Source organism: Petaurus breviceps, unplaced genomic scaffold (assembly GCF_028583685.1).
Source record: "Petaurus breviceps papuanus isolate PSGF00001 unplaced genomic scaffold, PetGlider_PUasm1.0 90881, whole genome shotgun sequence".
Taxonomy (NCBI): Eukaryota; Metazoa; Chordata; class Mammalia; order Diprotodontia; family Petauridae; genus Petaurus; species Petaurus breviceps.
Genome location: NW_027187369.1, coordinates 11983060 through 12002040, shown reverse-complemented (window position 1 = coordinate 12002040; position 18981 = coordinate 11983060). Strand labels below are relative to the sequence as shown.

General features: G+C 39.4%; 1 protein-coding gene across 11 annotated transcripts in view; it reads left to right on the top strand.

Annotated features, from left to right (window-relative positions):
- Positions 1 to 18981, top strand: part of MAP7D3 (MAP7 domain containing 3) — a 198879-nt gene that overhangs the window by 171604 nt on the left and 8294 nt on the right. For all 11 annotated transcript variants that reach the window (XM_069074137.1, XM_069074129.1, XM_069074131.1 and 8 more), the window contains 4 exons: positions 4143 to 4275; positions 12557 to 12719; positions 14777 to 14857; positions 16402 to 16455. In XM_069074137.1, coding sequence (XP_068930238.1) covers positions 4143 to 4275; positions 12557 to 12719; positions 14777 to 14857; positions 16402 to 16455 — 431 coding nt within the window. The remainder of the gene's footprint in view (positions 1 to 4142; positions 4276 to 12556; positions 12720 to 14776; positions 14858 to 16401; positions 16456 to 18981) is intronic.

Below are 18981 nucleotides of genomic sequence, written 5' to 3'. Positions count from 1 at the left end.
CTCCTCCATTTGTTGATCTGTATTTTTGAGTTTTAATAATTGGCTCTTTAGAGTATAATTTGAGATGAAGTACACAATTCCCATTCCTTTTTTTTTGTCTTCACAGTTTCTCTTGATATATTTGACTGTTCCTTCAGAGAAATTTTGTTATTGTTTTATCTTATTCCATTACTCACTTACTGTTATTTTGATGGGTATATCTCTGCTAGCTTCTTTGTACTTTCCTAATGATGGTAGAACTGAGAAGGTGTGAAGGTGTGGGGGTAGAGAAGGCGTTTGGGAAATGTTCCTTTTCTTCTCTTTCCTGCCAGCCACTTAGCCTCCCCAAGCAACCTCTTTATTCTTTGGGGGGGGCACACATGGAACTTCCCTCATCCCACCAGAGAGGGGAATTTTTCTTGGGCTCCAGTCATCCCCTAGGATAGAGAGTCTTAACCTTTTTTTTTCCTGGACCCTCTGGTCAGCTGGTGAAGTCTGTGGAACCCTTCTCATAATCCTGCTTTTAATTTCCTAAAATAAAATACATCAAATTACAAATAACAGCATTTTCTATAACTCTTTAAGGTTTGAAAAGCATTTTACATAGTTATCTCATTTTATTCTCATAACAACCCTTTGAGGTAGATGTAATTTATTCCCATTCTGTAGATGAAGAAGCTGGGGCTGAGAGGCTAAATGAAAAGAAAGCAATTATGTTGAAATATGGTTATCAACATATTAAAAAATTCACAAGCTCCATGTGAAATTTCTGCATCAGGCCCTTGGCCAAACATCTCATCTTCCTTTTCTTTTGATTTTCTCATCTGAGAAATTAAGGTATGGAATTCTAGTGGTTTCCAGATTGTTTTTTTAACTTTTTTTTTATGGAAAGAGGACATGATCTTTCTTCATTGGGATGGCAAGTATGAGAGCATACCTTTGACTCTCTCTCCAAGACATGGTGCCTAGAACTCCCCTGTTAAATCTGACCATAAGAGAACCTTTTCCCCAAAAAAACAGATTCTTTGCTTCATTACTTTAAAGGGTAGACCTTCTTTCTTGCCCTCATGCTTAGGGTCTAAGAGATTACCCTCTACTGTGTTTTTTTTTCTCACCTCCTGGTATAGTCCCAAAGTAAACCTTATAACAAAATAGAACTGTATCCTTTTGGTGGCGATTAGCCATTTGGTAATATTTTAGATGGTGAATGTGACAGAGTCTTAGATAGTTAGGTCTTAAGGGCTGTAGGGACTGTTAGGGAAGTACCATAGTAATGTAAAGAGCTTTACTTAGGAGTCAGGACACCTCGGTTCTAGTCTTGCCACTGCCTAGTAATCAGGTGATCTGACCTTAAAGAAGTCACTTCTGTCTAAACCTCAGTTTCCTTCTTTGTGAAATGATGGTCCTTGCTTAGGTGATTTCAACTGTAAATTCTAGGATTAAACCTTCAAAGTCTCAACTGAAAGGATGACTATCCTCCTGGCTGCCAGCTTACAACATTCAAAACTCTGTGGGCAATAGCAGCTGCAGTAGAACCATTTGCCCACACGAACCACTGCCTCTTTCTTTGTGGCAAAAAAAAATGCAGGAAGAGAAAAATATGTGATTAAAGATGTAATGTGCTATTTAATTTTGAAGTGAATGAACTATAAAACCTACAGAGCAATTTTCGGGTAGAATGCTTTTTTTGTTTGGATGAAGATGTGAATTTTTGTTGAGATTAGCCTTCCAACAATTTTAAAACTGTCAAATTATTCTGACTACTTGCATTTTCTGCTTTTTTACCCTACATCAGAAAATTGCCATTTTGCCATATATTCTATTTAATTGACCCTGACAACAGATTTCTATTTTCTTCCTTTCAGTTAAAACAGAATTTCTTCCATTTTACATTATTCTGATGACTCATGTTAATGGATTTTCAAGCCCTGACATGTCATAAGGAAAAAAGAATCTTGGTTGAATCTGATTAAAGGAAACATCTATCTTCTAAATATAAGGGAAGAAAAAAATGTTAATACTCTAAACATATAGATAAACTTGCTTATGCCAGTGATTTCTTTAATTAAACCCTCCCCTTATAACAAAGAAAACAAGCTAAAATCAGCCAAGTGTCCATCAGCATATACACCATTCTGTTCCTATAGTCCACCTCTTTACTGAGAAATTGGGGGGTGGGGCTTATATTGATCATTTCAAGCGTTCATCTGAGCTAAATATTATTGCTTTGTAAGCTTTGGGAGGCTATGTAATATCAATCTGTTCTTCTTTGGGTTTTATTTACTCAGGAAAAATAAGTCACATTTTTATAGCACTTGAAAGTTTGCAAAATACTCTCCTAACAATAGCCCCATAAACTAAGTAATATAGGCTTCAATTATTCCCATTTTTGCAGATAAGGAAACTGAGGTTCTGAGAAGTTAAGTGACTTGCCCATGGTCACAAAACTTGTAAATATTTCCCCTGAGATTTGAACACAGGTCTCCTGATTCCCGTTCTAGTGTTCTATCATCATCATCATCATCATTAAGAGGCATTTATTGCCCACTCTGTGTAGGACACCATGGGTATGGTGAATTAAATATTGCAAGTGTCTTCTCTTGTTTGAAGGTCTGTCGAGTAGAAGGCAAATTTCCTTTGTTCTGCCTATTTCCAGAAGGCAGAATTAGGAGCAGTGAATAGAAGTACCTGTTTGATTATTTTGGACTTTTTGTATGGTATCCGAGGTAGAACAGAGTCCAAAATTTTATGATTTATCACCTAGGTCTGTATGCAGTACTGCTGTGTAAACTTTGTGTTGTTTTTAATTGGAGGCCTGGTACTTCTTGGAAAAACAAATGTTACCAGTTCTGAGAAATAACCTCAGGGAGCTGCAGCACACAGCATGGAGGTGGCTGATGATTTTGTGCTGTGACTGACTTTGGCCATCTTCTGGGATTCGGAGGCAGCCATGACTTAACAGTAACAAGCTGGAGTGTGATTAGTGCCTACTGTGTAGAATTCCCTGGAGTTGGATTCTGTTGCTCTGAGAACCAAAAAGATTAATAAAAACTGCTAGACGTGAGAGGATCACTATCTTAGGACTTTTTATTGCTTTGTCTTCAGAATCCCCAAATTTCCTAAGGTACCTGAAACCATTCAGCCCCAACCTGAATAAAAATCCTCTCCAGGCTTGCCCACCATTGTTCACAGAGCTTCTGCTTGAATTGCTTTGTTGATAGGGCAACCAGTTCCACTTTGGGGCAGTTTGGGCAGTTTTTCATTGTTAGGAAGTTTGAGCCAAAATCTGCCTCTTTGCAATTTCTCCTAACTGAGCCAAGTTCTTTCCTCTGGAGCCAGGCAAAGCAAGCATCATCCCTATTTTACCTGACAGCGCTTGAAATATGTGAAGACAGTGATCGTGTTCCCCTAAGTCTTCTCTTTTCTAGCTAAGAAGCTAAACCTTCTTTACTTCCTTCAACCAATCCTCTTAGGGTATGGTGTTTAGCCCTCTCACTATCTAGGTCATCGTCCCAGCTTGTCAGCATCCTTCTTCAAATGTCTAAACATAATACTCCCCAGATGGTCTGACTGGGACCATGATCCTCTCTTTTTCTAGACATTAGGCCTTTCTTAATTCAGCCTATAGTCCCACTGGCTTGTTGGGGTTTTGGCCATTTCCAAATCATGTTGACTATACTCCAGCCATTGTCCATCTCCTACATTTAGAGCTGGCAGAGATTTAGAGGCCAAACCTCTCATTTTACAGATGAGGAAACTGAAGTCCAAAGAAGAGAAATAACTAGCTCATTGTCACACAGGTAGTAAGTGGCAAAGCTAAGATTCAAATCCAGGTTTTCTGATTCTAAATCCTATCCTTCTGGGTTCTAGCATATTGTTCTGCCTTGTTAAAGTATTTTTAATTTTCACCTTGAGCTTATTCCCATACAGTTATCTCAAATCAACTGTTTTTATTGGGGATGGATTACACTTCGGAACAAGTTGTTAAAAATTGACACTGGGATTTGGATTGTATTGATTCAAGAACGAGTACAGTGAATTATGATTCCTACTCTCGCATGTTTTTTTGAGTCTTTAATGCTTCAATTTGTATGTAGTCTCTTAATTTGGGGTTATACTTCCTACTAATCCAGTGGAATAATTTAAGCTTTTATTCAAAATAGAGCCCAGTAGTAAAACTGGACCAGGGACCCCAAGTGCTGAAGAAGCTGCTAAAATTTTAACAGGGAAACAACAGCTTGCTCGGGAACTGAGGGACCCAGAAGAATGGGAAAGATCTCAAAAAGGAGAGGAAAGGTAAGAATCAATCTCTTCTGCATTGCAGATATGGCTGACTTTTATTTTGATTGCTGGTGCAAATGTTAAAAACCTTAAGAAACTCATTCCCCCTTCAAGAAATTTTAGGCAGTAACAATTGAAACTCAAGTCAGTTGAAAGTCTCTTGACGATTCAAGAGAAGGAACTCTCTATAGCCACCTAAATAAATGTAGAATACTTTTCCTGCCCACACCAGTATTTTCCCAAAGGGTATACTGACATTTAAAACAGCAAAAGGTCTTTTAGCTGTCCTGGGCTGGATTACAGAGTGGCATCCCTAGTAGCAGTGGTTATTGTCTCGATCTCATGCACATAGTTGTGAAAATGTATAAATTGGGGGGCGGCCAGGTAGCACAGCGAGTAAGAGCACCAGCCCCAGTGTCGGGATGACCTGGGGAATCGAATCCGGGCTCAGACACTTAGCACCCACCCAGAAACACCTGGCCATATAACCTTGAGCAAGTTACTTAACCCAGTTGCTTTCAAAAAAATGTATAAATTGAATGTTACTAAAATGAGTACAAATTGATAGGAAAGCCTTGCCTGGTCAAGCTGGGCCGCATGGATGTTCTGCCTTGATGTTATCACCACGTGTCCAGCCTCTGGTCTTTCAGTGGAATCTGAGCAGTCTTTTTATCCAGGGAAATCATGACCTGGGAAAAGGGGCATATGACAACTAACACAAGACTGCTTTGTCCTGGGATAGAAGGGTCATTTATTCATTACCTGGTCTAGGCACCCACTTCCCAGTGTTGATGCACCTGTTTGTTTGGTAAAGGTAGAATCAGAGCAAAGATTGTTCAGTAACCTTAAAGCAATGGAAGTCAGATCTCCTTTCTCCATCTTAAGAGGTTCTGTCTGCCACATAAACCAAAATAATGGTGCCTGGTCATCCCGACTCTCCCACTGACATTGAGATTTTCCGACTCTTACTTTTTAGACTCCACTAGACTCTTCTCCCTTCTCTTTGCACTTATAATGTAACTTGTTATTACACTACCAGCATCCTTTTTTTTTCAGTAGAACTCTGTGTCACATTAAAGTTTTTCAGGATTATAGTTTACTTTATATTGAAGCTCTCTACTTCCTTGTGACATGTAGGGGATATCTAAATCTCATGAGTAAGCTGACTTCAGCTCTTCCCACAGGAAGCACTACTTCTAGAAAATTTTCTCTTAGGAATATAATGGGGGAAGAAAGGGAAAGATAGACTAGGGTAAATTATCTCACATAAAAGAGGCAAGAGAAAACTGTTACAACTCTCATTGGATTTGGCTTAAGGAGGGAATAACATACACACTCAATTGGGTATCTTACCCTACAGGAAAATAGGGGAGGAAGGGTATAAGAGGGGGGATGATAGAAGGGAGGGCAGATTAGGGGAGAGGATAGGTAGAAGTAAACACTTTTGAAAAGGGACAGGGTCAAAGGAGAAAATAGAATAAATGGGGGACGGGATAGGATGGAGGGAATTATAGTTAGTCTTTCACAATATAACTACTATGGAAATGTTTTGCACAACTGCACATATACAACCTGTATTGAATTGCTTGTCTTCCCAGTGGGGGTGGGTGAGGAGGGAAGAAGGGAGAAAATCTGGAACTCAAAGTTTTAAAAAGCAAATCTTAAAACTGTTTTTTTTTTTACATGCATGTGGGAAATAAGCTATACAAGCACTGGGAGTATAGAAATCCATTTTTCCCTACAAGAAAGTAAAGGGGAATGGGGGAGGGTATAAGAACAGATTGGGGGCAGGGGTATTCAGTAGGCTTGCTGTCTTGGAGTGGGGGGGTAGGGGAGAGACAGGGAGAAAATTTGTAACTCAAAATCTTGTGAAAATGAATGTTGAAAACTAAAAAATAACTCTTTTTTAAAAGAAAGAAAGAAAATTTCCTCTTAGCAGCTCAGTTCATAACACCATTTCTTGACCGAGGTTTCCAGGTCTCTAAAATATTTTGTCCTAAGCTTTGGGATCCATCTCGTTTTGCACTCTGTCTCCTAACTCATTGAGGGCTTGCCTTTAGTTTTTCAGGCCCCAATTGTAGCACTTCCTAAAATATAATAAAATACCTCTTTTATACTTTTCAGAGCACTGAGAAATTTCTTCATTAGAAAGAAAACATTAACTGAGTAGAAGTAAAATACAAACTATATTATAATTTATTATTAGCCAAAATCACATAGTATTGAACCTTCACTAAAGTTTCCCTCTGATACCTTACTGTTGTATGAAAGTGACCTGGATTCTCAAAGTCTTTACCAAGTTGGGAAAGCTTTGAATGTAGGCCCAGTGATGGATTCTTTGTGTCTTTCCCTCAAACACTTTTATTGTTGTTCGGTTGTGTCCAACTCTTCGTGACCCCATGGACCATAGCATGACAAGCCCTTCTGTTCTCTATTATCTCACATAGTCTGTCCAAGCTCATGTTCGTTGCATCCATGACACTATCCATCTTACCCTTTGCTGTTCCCTTCTCCTTTTGCATTCAATCTTTCCCAACATCAAGAGTTTTTTTCCAGTGATTTCCCATCTTCTTGTTTTGTGGCCAAAGTATTTAAGCTTCAGCTTCAGTATTTGACCTTCTATTGAAAAGCCTGAATTAATTTCTTTAAGTATTAAGTGATTTGATCTCCTTGCTGTCCAAAGGGACTCTCAAAAGTCTTCTCCAGTACCACAGTTAAAAAGCATCAGTTCTGTATAGACAGACATACTCTCACAGCCATGCATTGTTACTGGAAAAAATCTAACTTTGACTATACAGATCTTTGTTGACATGGTGATATCTCTGCTTTTTAGTGTGCTATAGCTTTCCTTCCAAGGAACAAGCATCTTTTAATTTCATGGCTTTAGTCATGGTCTACAGTGATCTTTGAATCCAAGAATATAAAATCTGACACTGTTTCCATTTCTTCTCCCTCTCTTTGCCAGGAAGTGATGGGACCAGCTGTCAAAATATTAGTTTTTTTGGTGTTAATCTTCAAACCAGCTTTTACTCTCCTCTTTCACCTTCCTCAAGAAGCTTGTTAATTCTTCTTCACTTTCTGCCATCAGAGTAGTATCATCTGCATATCTGAGATTGTTATTTCTCTTGGAAACCTTAATTCCAATCAGTTATTCCATGTTCTGTTCTGTCTCTTGCTTCTTAACCTGCATACAGGTTCCTCAGGAGACAAGTAAGATGATCTGGGATTCCCATCTTTTTGAGGACTTGCCACATTTTGTTGTGATCCATACAATCAAAGGCTTTAATGTAGTCAGTACTACAGAAGTAGATATTCTTCTGGAACTCCCTTGCTTTTTCCATAATCCAGTGAATGTTGGCAATTTGGTCTCTATTTCTTCTGCCTCTTCAAAAACCAGCCTGCTCTTCTGGTGATTTTTGGTTCACATTTTGCTGAAGCCTAGCTTGCAGAATCTTAAACATTGCTGGCATGTGAAATGAGTGAAATCGTTCAGTAGTTGGAACATTCACAACTTGTTTAGCCATTCCCCAGTTGATGGACATCCCCTCAACTTCCAATTCTTTGCCACCACAAAAAGAGCTGCTACAAATATTTTTGTCCACATAGGTCTTTGTCCCTTTATTTGTCATCTCTTTGGGATACAGACCTAGTAGCGATATTGCTGGATCAAAGGGTATGCACAGCTTGATTGCCCTTTGGGCATAGTTTTAAATTACTTTCCAGAATGGTTGAATCAGTTCACAACTCCACCAACAGTGTCCCAATTTTCCCATATTCTCTCCAGCATTTATCATTTTCCTTTTCTGTCAGATTAGCCAATCTGATAAGTGTGAAGTGGTACCTCAGAGTTGTTCTAATTTGCATCTCTCTAATTAATAGTGGTTTAGAGCATTTTTTCTTTTTTTTTCTTTTTTAAAAAAATTTAAATTAATTCATTTACTTTTAGTTTACATCATTCAGTTCCACAGTCCCTTGAATTTCAAATTTTCTACCCCTCCCCCTCTACTCCATCATGGTGGCATGCACTCAAATATAGGATCTGCAAATATCTTCACATTAATCATTAGTCAGGTTATAAAGAAGGATTATAACCAATGGTATGATCACTGGGAAAGAGGAAACAAAACAAGAAAAAGAAACAGAACAAGTAGTTTGTTTCAATCTTCATTCAGACTCTGCAGCTCTTTTGCTGGATGTGGATATCTCTTTAGATCATGAGCCTTTTGAGTTGTCTTATAACCATACGTTGCTGAGAGGAGCCCAGTCTGTTGAAGTTAGTTGTCACACACACATGTTGTGTCTGTGATTGTGTACAGATTTCTCCTGGTTCTGCTCTCCTCACTCAGCATCAGTTCATATAAGTCTCTCCAGGTCATTATGAAGTCTGTCTGCTCCTCATTTCTTATAGCACAATAGTATTCCATTACATTCATATACCACAACTCATTCAGCCATTCCCCAATTGATGGGCATCTCCTTGATTTCCAATTCTTTGCCACCACAAAAAGAACTGCTATAAATATTTTTGTACATACGAGTCCTCCTCCCACTTCTCTGATCTCTTTGGGATATAACACTAGAAATGGTATTGCTGGGTCAAGGGGTATGCACTTATTTTTAGCCCTTTGGGCATAGTTCCAGATTGATTTCCAAAATGGTTGGATCAGTCCACAACTCCACCAACAGTGCATTAGTGTTCCAATTTTTCCACATCCTCTCCAGCATTGATCATTTTCCTGTTTTGTCATCTTGGCCAATCTGGCCGGTGAGATGTGGTACCTCACAGTTGTTTTGATTTGCATTTCTCTAATCACTAGTGATTTAGAACATTTTTTCATGTGCTTATAGATATCTTTAATTTCATCTTTTGAGAACTCCTTGTTCATATCCTTTGACCATTTATCAATTGGGGAGTGACTTGTATTCTTATAGATTTGACTCAGTTCTTTGTATATTTTAGAAATGAGGCCTTTATCAGAGACACTGGTTGTAAAAATTCTCAATTTTCTACTTCCCTCTTAGAGAATTTTTTTCTTATGAGCACTTTATTTCTTCATCTAAAACCTGTCTGTTCATATCTTTTGACTATTTATCAGTTGGGGAATGACTTGTATTATAAATTTGACTCATTTCTCTATGTATTTGAGAAATGAGGCCTTTATCAGAGATACTTGATGTAAAAATTGTTTCCCAGCTTTCTGCTTTCCTTTCTAATCTTGCTTGCCTTGGTTTTGTTTGTGCATAACTTTTAAAATTTAATATAATCAAAATTTGCCATTTTACATATTGAATTGCTCTCTATCTCTTGTTTGGTTGTAAGTTCTTTCCTTATCCATAGATTTGATAGCTAAACTATTCCTTGCTCTTCTAATTTGCTTATGGTATCAATTTTTTTTTTTTGAGGAGGGAAAGAATACTTTTTTTGTTTACAACATTCATTTCCACAAGATTTTGAGTTACAAATTTTCTCCCCATCTTTCCCCTACCCACTGCCCCAAAACAGCAGTCTCACTGAATATCCCTCCCCCAATGTGTTCTCTCCTATATCTTCCCCCATCCCCCCTCCGACTTTCCAGTAGGGCAAGATGGAACTCCATACCCCAGTGCCTGTATATCTTATTTCCCAGTTGCATGTAAAAATAATAATAATTTTTTTTAATCATTTGATTTTAAAACTTTGAATTCCAGATTCTTTCCTTTCTTCCCTCATCACCCACCCTTACTGGGAAGATAAGCAATTCAGTAAAGGTTGTACATATGTAGTTGCGTAAAACATTTCCATATTGGATATATTGTGAAAGACTGATTTTATTTTCCTCCATCCTATCCCACCCCCGACTTGTTCTATTCTCTACTTTGACCCTGTCCCTTTTCAAAAGTGTGTGCTTCTAACTAACCTCCCCCCCCAGTCTGCCCTCCCTTCTATTATCTCCCCTCTTATTCCCTTCCCTCCTACTTTGGAATAGGGTAAGATACCCATTTGAGTGTGTATGTTATTCCCTCCTTAAGCCAAATTCAATTAGAGTAAGGTTGACCTTTACTACTGTGTCTTGTGTACCTGTTCTATTCCACTGATCCAGCTCTTTTATCTCTTAGCCAGTACCAGATAATTTTGATGATTATCACTTTATAATTCAGTTTGAGATCTGTTATGGCTAAACCATCTTCGTTCACATTTTTTTATTGATATTCTTGACCTTTTGTTCTTCTAGGTGAATTTTGTTATTTTTTCTATCTCTTTAAAATAATTTTTTGATAGTTTTATTGGTATAAGTAAATTAATTTAGGTAGAATTGTCATTTTTATTGTACTGGCTCTTAGGCCTGATAATTTTCTAAGCCTTTAATGTCCAGATCATTTGAAGTTAATTCTCTGGCTTTGAAGTTTCTGAAATTGTTCTCTCTTTGTTATTGTTGTTTAGTCGTGCCCCACTCTTCATGGCACCATTTGGGGTTTTCTTGGCAAAGATACTGGAGTGATTTGCTATATCATTTTCCAGATGAGGAAACTGAGGCATACAGGGTTAAGTGACTTGCCCAGGGTCACACAGCTAGTAATTATCTGAGGGCATATTTGAACTCAGAAAGATCAGTCCTTCTGACTTCAGGCCCCACACTCTATTCTCTGTGGTGCCACTTCACTGCCCCTCTCTGTTTTTAGGATCTACATATTCTAGTAGTGATATTACTGGCTCAGAGGGATTGCCCTTTGGTTGTAGTTCCAAATTCTAGCCTTCCAGGGTCACCTTTTCATTTCCATTTACTTAAGCCTATAATGCTGAAGTTGTAGGAAGTATGTATTGACCTTGGTAATATTCTGGACGTTGGATGTGTTAGTACTTAAACTTTCTGTAGTGCTCTATATATGAATAGTACATCAGAAGTATCCAGTTATTGCAGCCATCTGTGCATTTTTCCCTTTTTGCAACTTGGAAGACTCCTTGAGTCAGTGTCCCTCCTAAAATGTGACATCCCAGACTGAACTTGATATTCCACATAGCAGTTTGCCAGGGTCAGAGTACAGAAGGACTGTTACCTCCCTAGTCCTGGACACTAGAACTTCTTTAAGGTAGCTTAAAATTGCATTAGCTTGCTTTCCTACTGTGTACCTAGCAAGGTTAGAGCATACGAGACAGTCTTTGCCCTCAGGGGCTTATAATCTTGTTAGGTGCATATGATTTACAAAAAAGAGAGTATGATTGTGTTAAATTGTAGGGACTTTAGAGAGAAATCATTACCTTCTGAGAGAAGAGATTTGAGCTAGATTGGGAAGGCTGGGTAAAAAGGATGAAGGGGAGGGCATCGTCATGAGCAAAGGCTCAGAGAATATGCATAACATTGCTTAGGATTGTTTATAATTTAAATTAGTGGACTATGATATTTGAGAGGAAGACCAGAATAGAATAGATTAATAGACAGAGGAGGATCGGGGTTCATACTCAGTCTGATACCTGTTAGCTGTGTGACCATAGCCAAATCACTTAAACTTTCTGAACCTTAGTTGCCTCTTCTGTACAGCAGGGATAAAAACTGTAACACCTTCCTCATAAGGTTGTTATGGGTCTCAAGTCAGATACTTTATGTGAAGTGCTTTGTAAATTTTAGCATACTATGTAGGGGCAGCTAGGGAGTTCACTGGTTAGAGCACTGGCCCTGGAGTTTAGGAGGACCTAAATTCAAATCCAGCCTTAGACACTTAAGAGGAGCTGTGTGACCCTGGACAAGTCACTTATCTATGTTTGCCTCAGTTTCCTTATCTGGAAGATGAATTGGAGAAGGAAATGGCTAACCACTCCAGTATCGCTGTGTGGAAAACCCCCAAGTGTGGAGTCACAGAGAGTCGGACTTGATTGAAATGACTCAACCATAGGCACAGGTGTAAATTTTATTTATTAAGAACATAGGGGAAATAATAACTTAGAGCTGTTTCACATATATTCTCATGTACTTCTCCCAGCTATCCTGTTAGTACAAATGTTGTCATCCCTGGTCTGTGGATGAAGACATTTTCCTTAGGAGGCCTTGCTCAAGGTCACAGTGTTCATTTATGGTAAGGCCTGGATTCAAATCAGTTTTTTGACATCAGCTCTGGTGAGGGGAAAGGCTTGGTGGGGCAGTGGAGGAAGAGAGGGAGGAGCGTTAGTGATACTAATATAAATTACCGAAGAGTGATCCAGTAAATGAGGTTTTTGACCGTTTGTAAAAACACTTTTGGAGCCATATTTTAGGAAAAGGCAATACTAACAAAAGCCATTTCAAGACTAGTGCATCTGTAAATTTTCTGCTTCTATAATTAGGAAAGTAAAAGAGGATATGGAAAAGAAAGTCATTGAAGATGAGGAAAAAAGGGAAGCCAAGCTCTGTCAACTTGAGGAAACAAGGTCACTGGAAGAACAGAAGCAGAAGACAGAAGACAGCAGGGCCCAAGAACAGGAGCGTCTGGCTGAACTCCAACAGCAGGTGTGCTAAGCTCTCCGATTAGGCAATAGCAGTGGTCATGTGTGCTTACTAGTGATCCTCCTGTGCATTCTGTGTAGTACATATCTTACCTAGTACTTTGTATGTTTATAAAGTGTATGCTTAGATTATTTTATACTTGCATTACCCAGGAACCTTAAAAATTAAGCGCTATTTGGAAGTTCTCACACAGTTTGTGCCTGTGACCTGATCTGAGTACCAGACTAAAAGAGAAAACTGAAATCATCTGTTTTTCTAAGTATTCCTTAGTTATAATTGTTACTGTCACAGACCCATGAAATTAAGTGCTTATAATAAAGAAATAATTGTTGAAAGAAGGATGGAATTAGCCTCTTGAGCTCATAATCTTGTTGGAGAGACAAGACACTTAGACAAGTAGAGAAGAATACAAGACAATGTGTAATAAAGAACCAAAATGTGTGGGATAAGCTGTAAATGGTGAAAGTGAGAGAAGTGAACAGTGTGATCTGGCCTGGTGGGAGAAGATTGGAGGAGGTGGCTTTAAGGGTTGGACAAGATTGGAATTGGGAAAATCACTGAGGCAGCCTTTCTATTTCTGTTAAGAGATAAGATCATCTTCAAAGCAGATATGAGACAAAGATGAAAGAGTAGGGGGTTTATAAATAAGAGGAAAAGAACATTTCTAAATCATAGGCTCATAGTTTAAAGTACAAAGCCAGTGGCAAAGGTCTAGTCAAAGTTCATTCAACAAATACACCTGTACAATCAATTGCATTGTCCTGAGCACCAGGGGAAAAGCAGAGATCTCTAAGTTACTTCCCCTACTCTTGAGCTTGCCTTCAAACAGGCAGGCTATAAAATGCACAAACAGATAAATATGAGATGTGTCTAAGAGGAGTATAAAGTGCCAGGTGATCAGATGATGGGCAGGAGGTGGCCTTTGACCTGAAACTTACAAGGTATAATGGTAATAAGGAAAGAGGTGGAGATAGGAGTTGCCCAGAGCAAAGGAGGGCAGTTCTCATGTGCAGCTTGCATGAGCAAAGACACAAAGGCAAGGAATTATAGGCCATATTTAGGGAATGGGGAGTATTCTAGTTTGGCTGGAATGGAGTATAAATATTATAAACTTAGAATGGACCAGCCTCATTCCCCTGGCTGGCACTGGCCTCTTAGGGATTTTTATTCCCAACAATCCACTTTGTACCTCTCTCTTCTTAGTCTTTTTTTTTTAAAGCAATTGGGGTTAAGTAACTTGCTCAAGGTTACACGGCCAGTTATTATTTCTGGGTGTGGTGCTGAGTATCTGAGCCCGGGATTTGATCTCCAGGTCTTTTCAACACTGGACCCGGTGCTCTTACTTGCTGTGCTACCTGGCCGCCCCTCTCTTCTTAGTCTTAAGCCTTGAAAAATGGAATTTGTTGTATTGTAGAAGTGACATTCACATTGAGAACCTTTTAAACACCTCTGGGAGATTTAGGAATTTTGGCTGTGATTTACCATGTTAGTGGAAAGCTCAGATTTTCTATAAAAACTGCTGTGTTATAGGTGTAATAAGAAAGGTGTTTCAGTTTTGCAGTAACTACAATAAAAGTTGATTCGTCCAGAGTTCTAGTAACCCAAACTCTTCTATCACTCTACACTTACAATGCTATGATAACTAATGTTCTTAATGATGACCCTAGTACCCTACAAGTGCCTGAGGTACCATTTGGAGTCTCAGAGAAAGACGTAGTTCTATTCAGTAGTATAATTTTGAATTTCATGAAACCCAATGTAATATCACATGACTTCTCAACCAGAGTACTAGTTTGATGATTGACAATATGACTTTGGGCTTTTGTTCAGCAGCATCAATTTTCCCAAGTGTCAGTCTGCTTACAGCTGCTATATTGTATATGTTGGATCTACATTGTTTTATCAAATGTTGTGCTCTTGGGACCCACTTAGTGCTCTTGTACAGTAATCCTATAGTCAATAAAATCATTGAGTGACCAGATTCCAGAGCTGTTCTGCTGCATCTAGATTTCTTAAAACTGAATGATGTGTCCTTGATGCTGTTTTCATGCTTACTATAGAAGGAGGAAGCTGCAAGGCAGAGGCGAGAGCGGGAAAGGATCATGGAGCAGAGTGTGCAGGAGCGTTTGGAGAGGAAGAAGGTCAGTCAGATGACAGGGCAAAGTGTTTTGGTGGAACAGTCATTGCTGGGGCCAGCAGGCAAATGCCATGTCCGTGCTCTTCCCACTTTCTTGACAAGGGCCTTGAGTGGAAAGGAGAGCCACTCCTCTCTTCCCTTCCTTCTCCTCTGTAGTTGGTGGAATATTGGTAAATGGCTGTGCAGTTGGTGATGGGGGAGTCTTTATAGTGGTAACTCCAGTAATAATCCTCTGGAAATAGAGCTTCTTTTTATAAAAGGGGCTTGACCACGGAAAGAGTGGAGGAAACTTGGCACCTTGACGCAAAAGCAATTTTGATAACAGCTGATGAGAAAGAAATGGTATTGGCTTAGGTATGGGACTCTTTTTTTTTTCTCTTTTTGGAGGGGGGAAGGCAGGGCAATTAGGGTTAAGTGATTTGCCCAAGGTCACACACCCAGTAAGTGTTAAGTGTCTGAGGCCAAATTTGAACTCAGGTACTCCTGACCTCAGGGCCAGTGCTCTACTCACTGCACCACCTAGCCGCCCCAGGTATGGGCCTCTTATGGGCAGGCCAGATCTTGGGCCCGACATTCCAAGGGGTAGCAAGGTCTGGTGACCTGCAAATGAGGGGAGTGATCCTTGGGCCACAACCTCTCCCTTGGCCTCTGTGTCCTGAGGCAGGTGAGTGTGCAGACTAAGCAAGTAGGGGGCCACAGTCAGCCTCATCTTGGAGGGAAAGGAGGCTGTGTCATGCCAGGAGAATCCAAGTCCTGGAAGTGCATTCCTAGAATTCCTTTATGATTTCTACATGTTAGCAAAATTTTGTATACTACAGGGTGTGACATGAGAATGCATACTCTAAATTCGTAGCCAGCTAGGTGCCAGACAGAATCAGAAAGACACAAGTTCAAATCTTGCCTCAGATACATCTTAGCTATATGACCCAAACAAGTCACCTAACCTATTTCAGCCTCAGTTTCCCTATCTCTAAAATGGGGATAATAATAGTACCCACTTCACATGATTATTGTGAAAATCAATCAAATGAGATAATACAGCTGAAATGTTTTGCAAATTGTAAAGTACTATTGAGGGTGTCCCAAAGGTCTTAGTGCAGTTGTAAGCTATTTAAACTTACAACTACACTAAAACTTTTGATGTGCCATATATCAGTATTAACTACTGTTGTTAATATGCATGTCTTAACTAGTAAGATAATTTGAGATTACTTCAGAAACATCAATTGTTGTTTATTGGCAATAATTTTTACTTATGCTAAATAATGATCTTTCTGTTCTGCAAAAACTGTGTGAGAATTATCATTTGGTTTGCTAAATTAAAATCAGAAACAAAGTGATTGTTATATAATCAGAACAGTAAGGAAGGAAACGAGGGTCCCAGCTTCTTAGGTCATTTGTGTCAATTTGACAGAAGAGGACGATGAAACAGCTTGCCAAAGATGATAAATTTAACAACCTCCTGTTTCAGTTCTGCCAGTTTATTTTTATAGTTGTTTTATAGTTCTCTTTTAGAGATGTATAGTTAGATTTTTTTTCTTCTAATAGAGAATTGAAGAAATTATGAAGAGAACAAGAAAAGTGGAACAGAATTCTGAGCAGGTAAGCCTGTTTGAGGGGGCGGGGCTGTTCCTGTTTATGTTTATCTTCTTATCTCCCAATCAGCTGGGCCAGATTATACATTCACATGCTCCATATTCAGGTGAACTTGACCTACTTGTTATGTCCCACACATGACCCCCGTCTCCCATCTTTGGGCTGCTTGTCCCACATACCTCAAATGTTCTCCCTCCTCGCCTTGGCCACCTCCAAGAGAATTTTCCAGCTTCTCCAAGTGGTTAGTGTTGCTGCTTCCCTCCCACAAGAAATCATTTTGTATTTGTTTGACATTTTCTTATCTGTGTGCATGTTGCTTTTCCCCAGTAGGATATTAAATTAAGCTTCTTATGAGCAGGGAATGTTTTGATCTTGTCTTTATATTTCCAGTGCCTAGCACCTAATAAGTACTCACTAAATGCTTGTTGAATTAAGCTGAATTGAAATGGACAGAACCTGGGAAAAAGGAACCCATGAAGACCCTGCAGTAGGGCGTCAGTACCTTTTTGGGTCCTGGGTCCCTTTGGCAGTCAGGCTGGCGATGCTTGGCCCCTTCTCAGAGTCCTGTTTACAAATGCATAAAGTTGAAAACATAAAATTTCAAAGGAAACCAGAGTTATTGAAATGCAGTTAGAAAAATATTTTTTTTCACTGTATTTTTATTTTTTTTATCAAATGCTTTTTTAGCTTCTAGTTTACATCATTCGTTTCTGCAAGATTTTGAGTTACAAATTTTCTCCCCGTTTTTCCCCTACACACCACCCCAAAATAGCGATCCCATGCCCGGAATGTTCTCCCTCTTTACCTCTCTGCCTACCCACTTTTCTGGCTTCCTTCAGAGATCCGCTCAAATCCCATCTTTTGAAGAACTTTTTCAGTTAGCCTTGTTCCAAGTGACTTTTCCCTCACATGACTTTTCTTTTATGCTCTTTCTCTTATATGAACAGTTATTTGTATGTTGTTTCCCCCATCAGAATATGAGCTCCTTGAGGGCAGGGATCCTGCTTTTGTCTTTCTTTGTACCACCAGTGCTTAGGACATAGCTGGCATATAGTAAGCACTGAATAAGTGTTTATTGACAGAAGCCTTACAAAGTCTTTTGAATCCTAACTAATCCAGTTCTTGCCGTGTGATTGAGGGCAAGTCCTTTCACCTCTCAGCCTCAGTTTGCCCCCTTGTGAAATAGAGAAACAGTGGTTTCTCTACCAATACCAGGTATTTGAGGGAAAGTGCTTCGTAATATTGGACTGTGAAGTGGACAGTTTGCAATTATGATCATACTCATTTAACATTGGAGATTCAAGGTCTCTGAATAATCAGGGTGAGGCTATCTTGGTCCTCTTTGGGACTTCATTTTTACTCGTCAGCTTTTCTTCCCAGAGGATATCTGAAACATTTAAACAGCTGTGGAGTCTCTCTCTGCTTTACTTGCCTTCTCTTTTGATCATCCTTATGCCTAACCTAGTTTGTATCCAGACAGTTTTTATTCTATAGGACAGTGGACTGAAGGAGGAGGGGACCTTCTACCCCTCCTGGAAAGCAAGTGAAATCAAAATATCTTTTCTTTAGTCTCAACTTGCTAAATGCTAGAATTGTCATTGCTAGCTTGATAATTTCATGCTCTTTTTTTTTTAATCAGAGGCTAAATTTTTTTTCCTTTTGGAGGTCAGTTGGGGTTAAGTAACTTGCCCAAGGTTACACCACTAGTTTTTTTGTGTGGGTGTTAAGTGTCTGAGGCCGGAACCAAACTCAGGTCCTTCTGACTCCTGGGCCGGCGCTTTACTCACTGCACCACCTAGGCACCCCTAGAGGCTAAATTTTGTAGTGAGGTGAATGAAGTTGTTAAACTATGCTTAAGGGAATAGGATAGGAGTTGGACCAGTGGTTTCACTGCACTAGAGAATTCCCGGCTACCCAGAATTATCCCTACCAATATTGGTTGGCACCTTAGAGCATTGCCTAGAGCTCTGGAGTCAGACTCAAATAGAAAACGGGCTGTGGAAGTGTGGACCATGTATTAACTTAGAAAACCACAATTTGTATTTTTATTTATTTTGGTAACTATTTCTCACTTACATTTTAATCTGATTCTGCCTGCCTGGGGAACGTCTGACCTGGAGCTTGGTAACATGGCCAGGATGTGTCCAAAGGGAGGTCTTCCTGCCTCTGGGGCTAAGTTTTCTATCCGTTATACCACATAGGTACTCCATTAAAATTGATTTGTTCAATTCTGCCTTCAGTCATACTCTCCTTATATACGACTGAAGTAATAGTGAGTCAGATGATCTGACTTGGAATTGGGCTCTAAATTCTTTGATCTCATCATCGCCATCTTACAGATGAGGAAACTGAGGCTCAGAGGAGTGACTTGCGTGGCCTTGCAAAGCTGAGTCATATCTGGGCCTTTTGATTCTGTGGCATTTATTTCCTCTGCACCATGCTGGTGCTCTGAATGAGTGAAGTTGTGATGATAAGAGTGCTGTGTTATAAAGTGATACAGCCTTTCAATTATCTTCAGAATTGCCTGCCCTT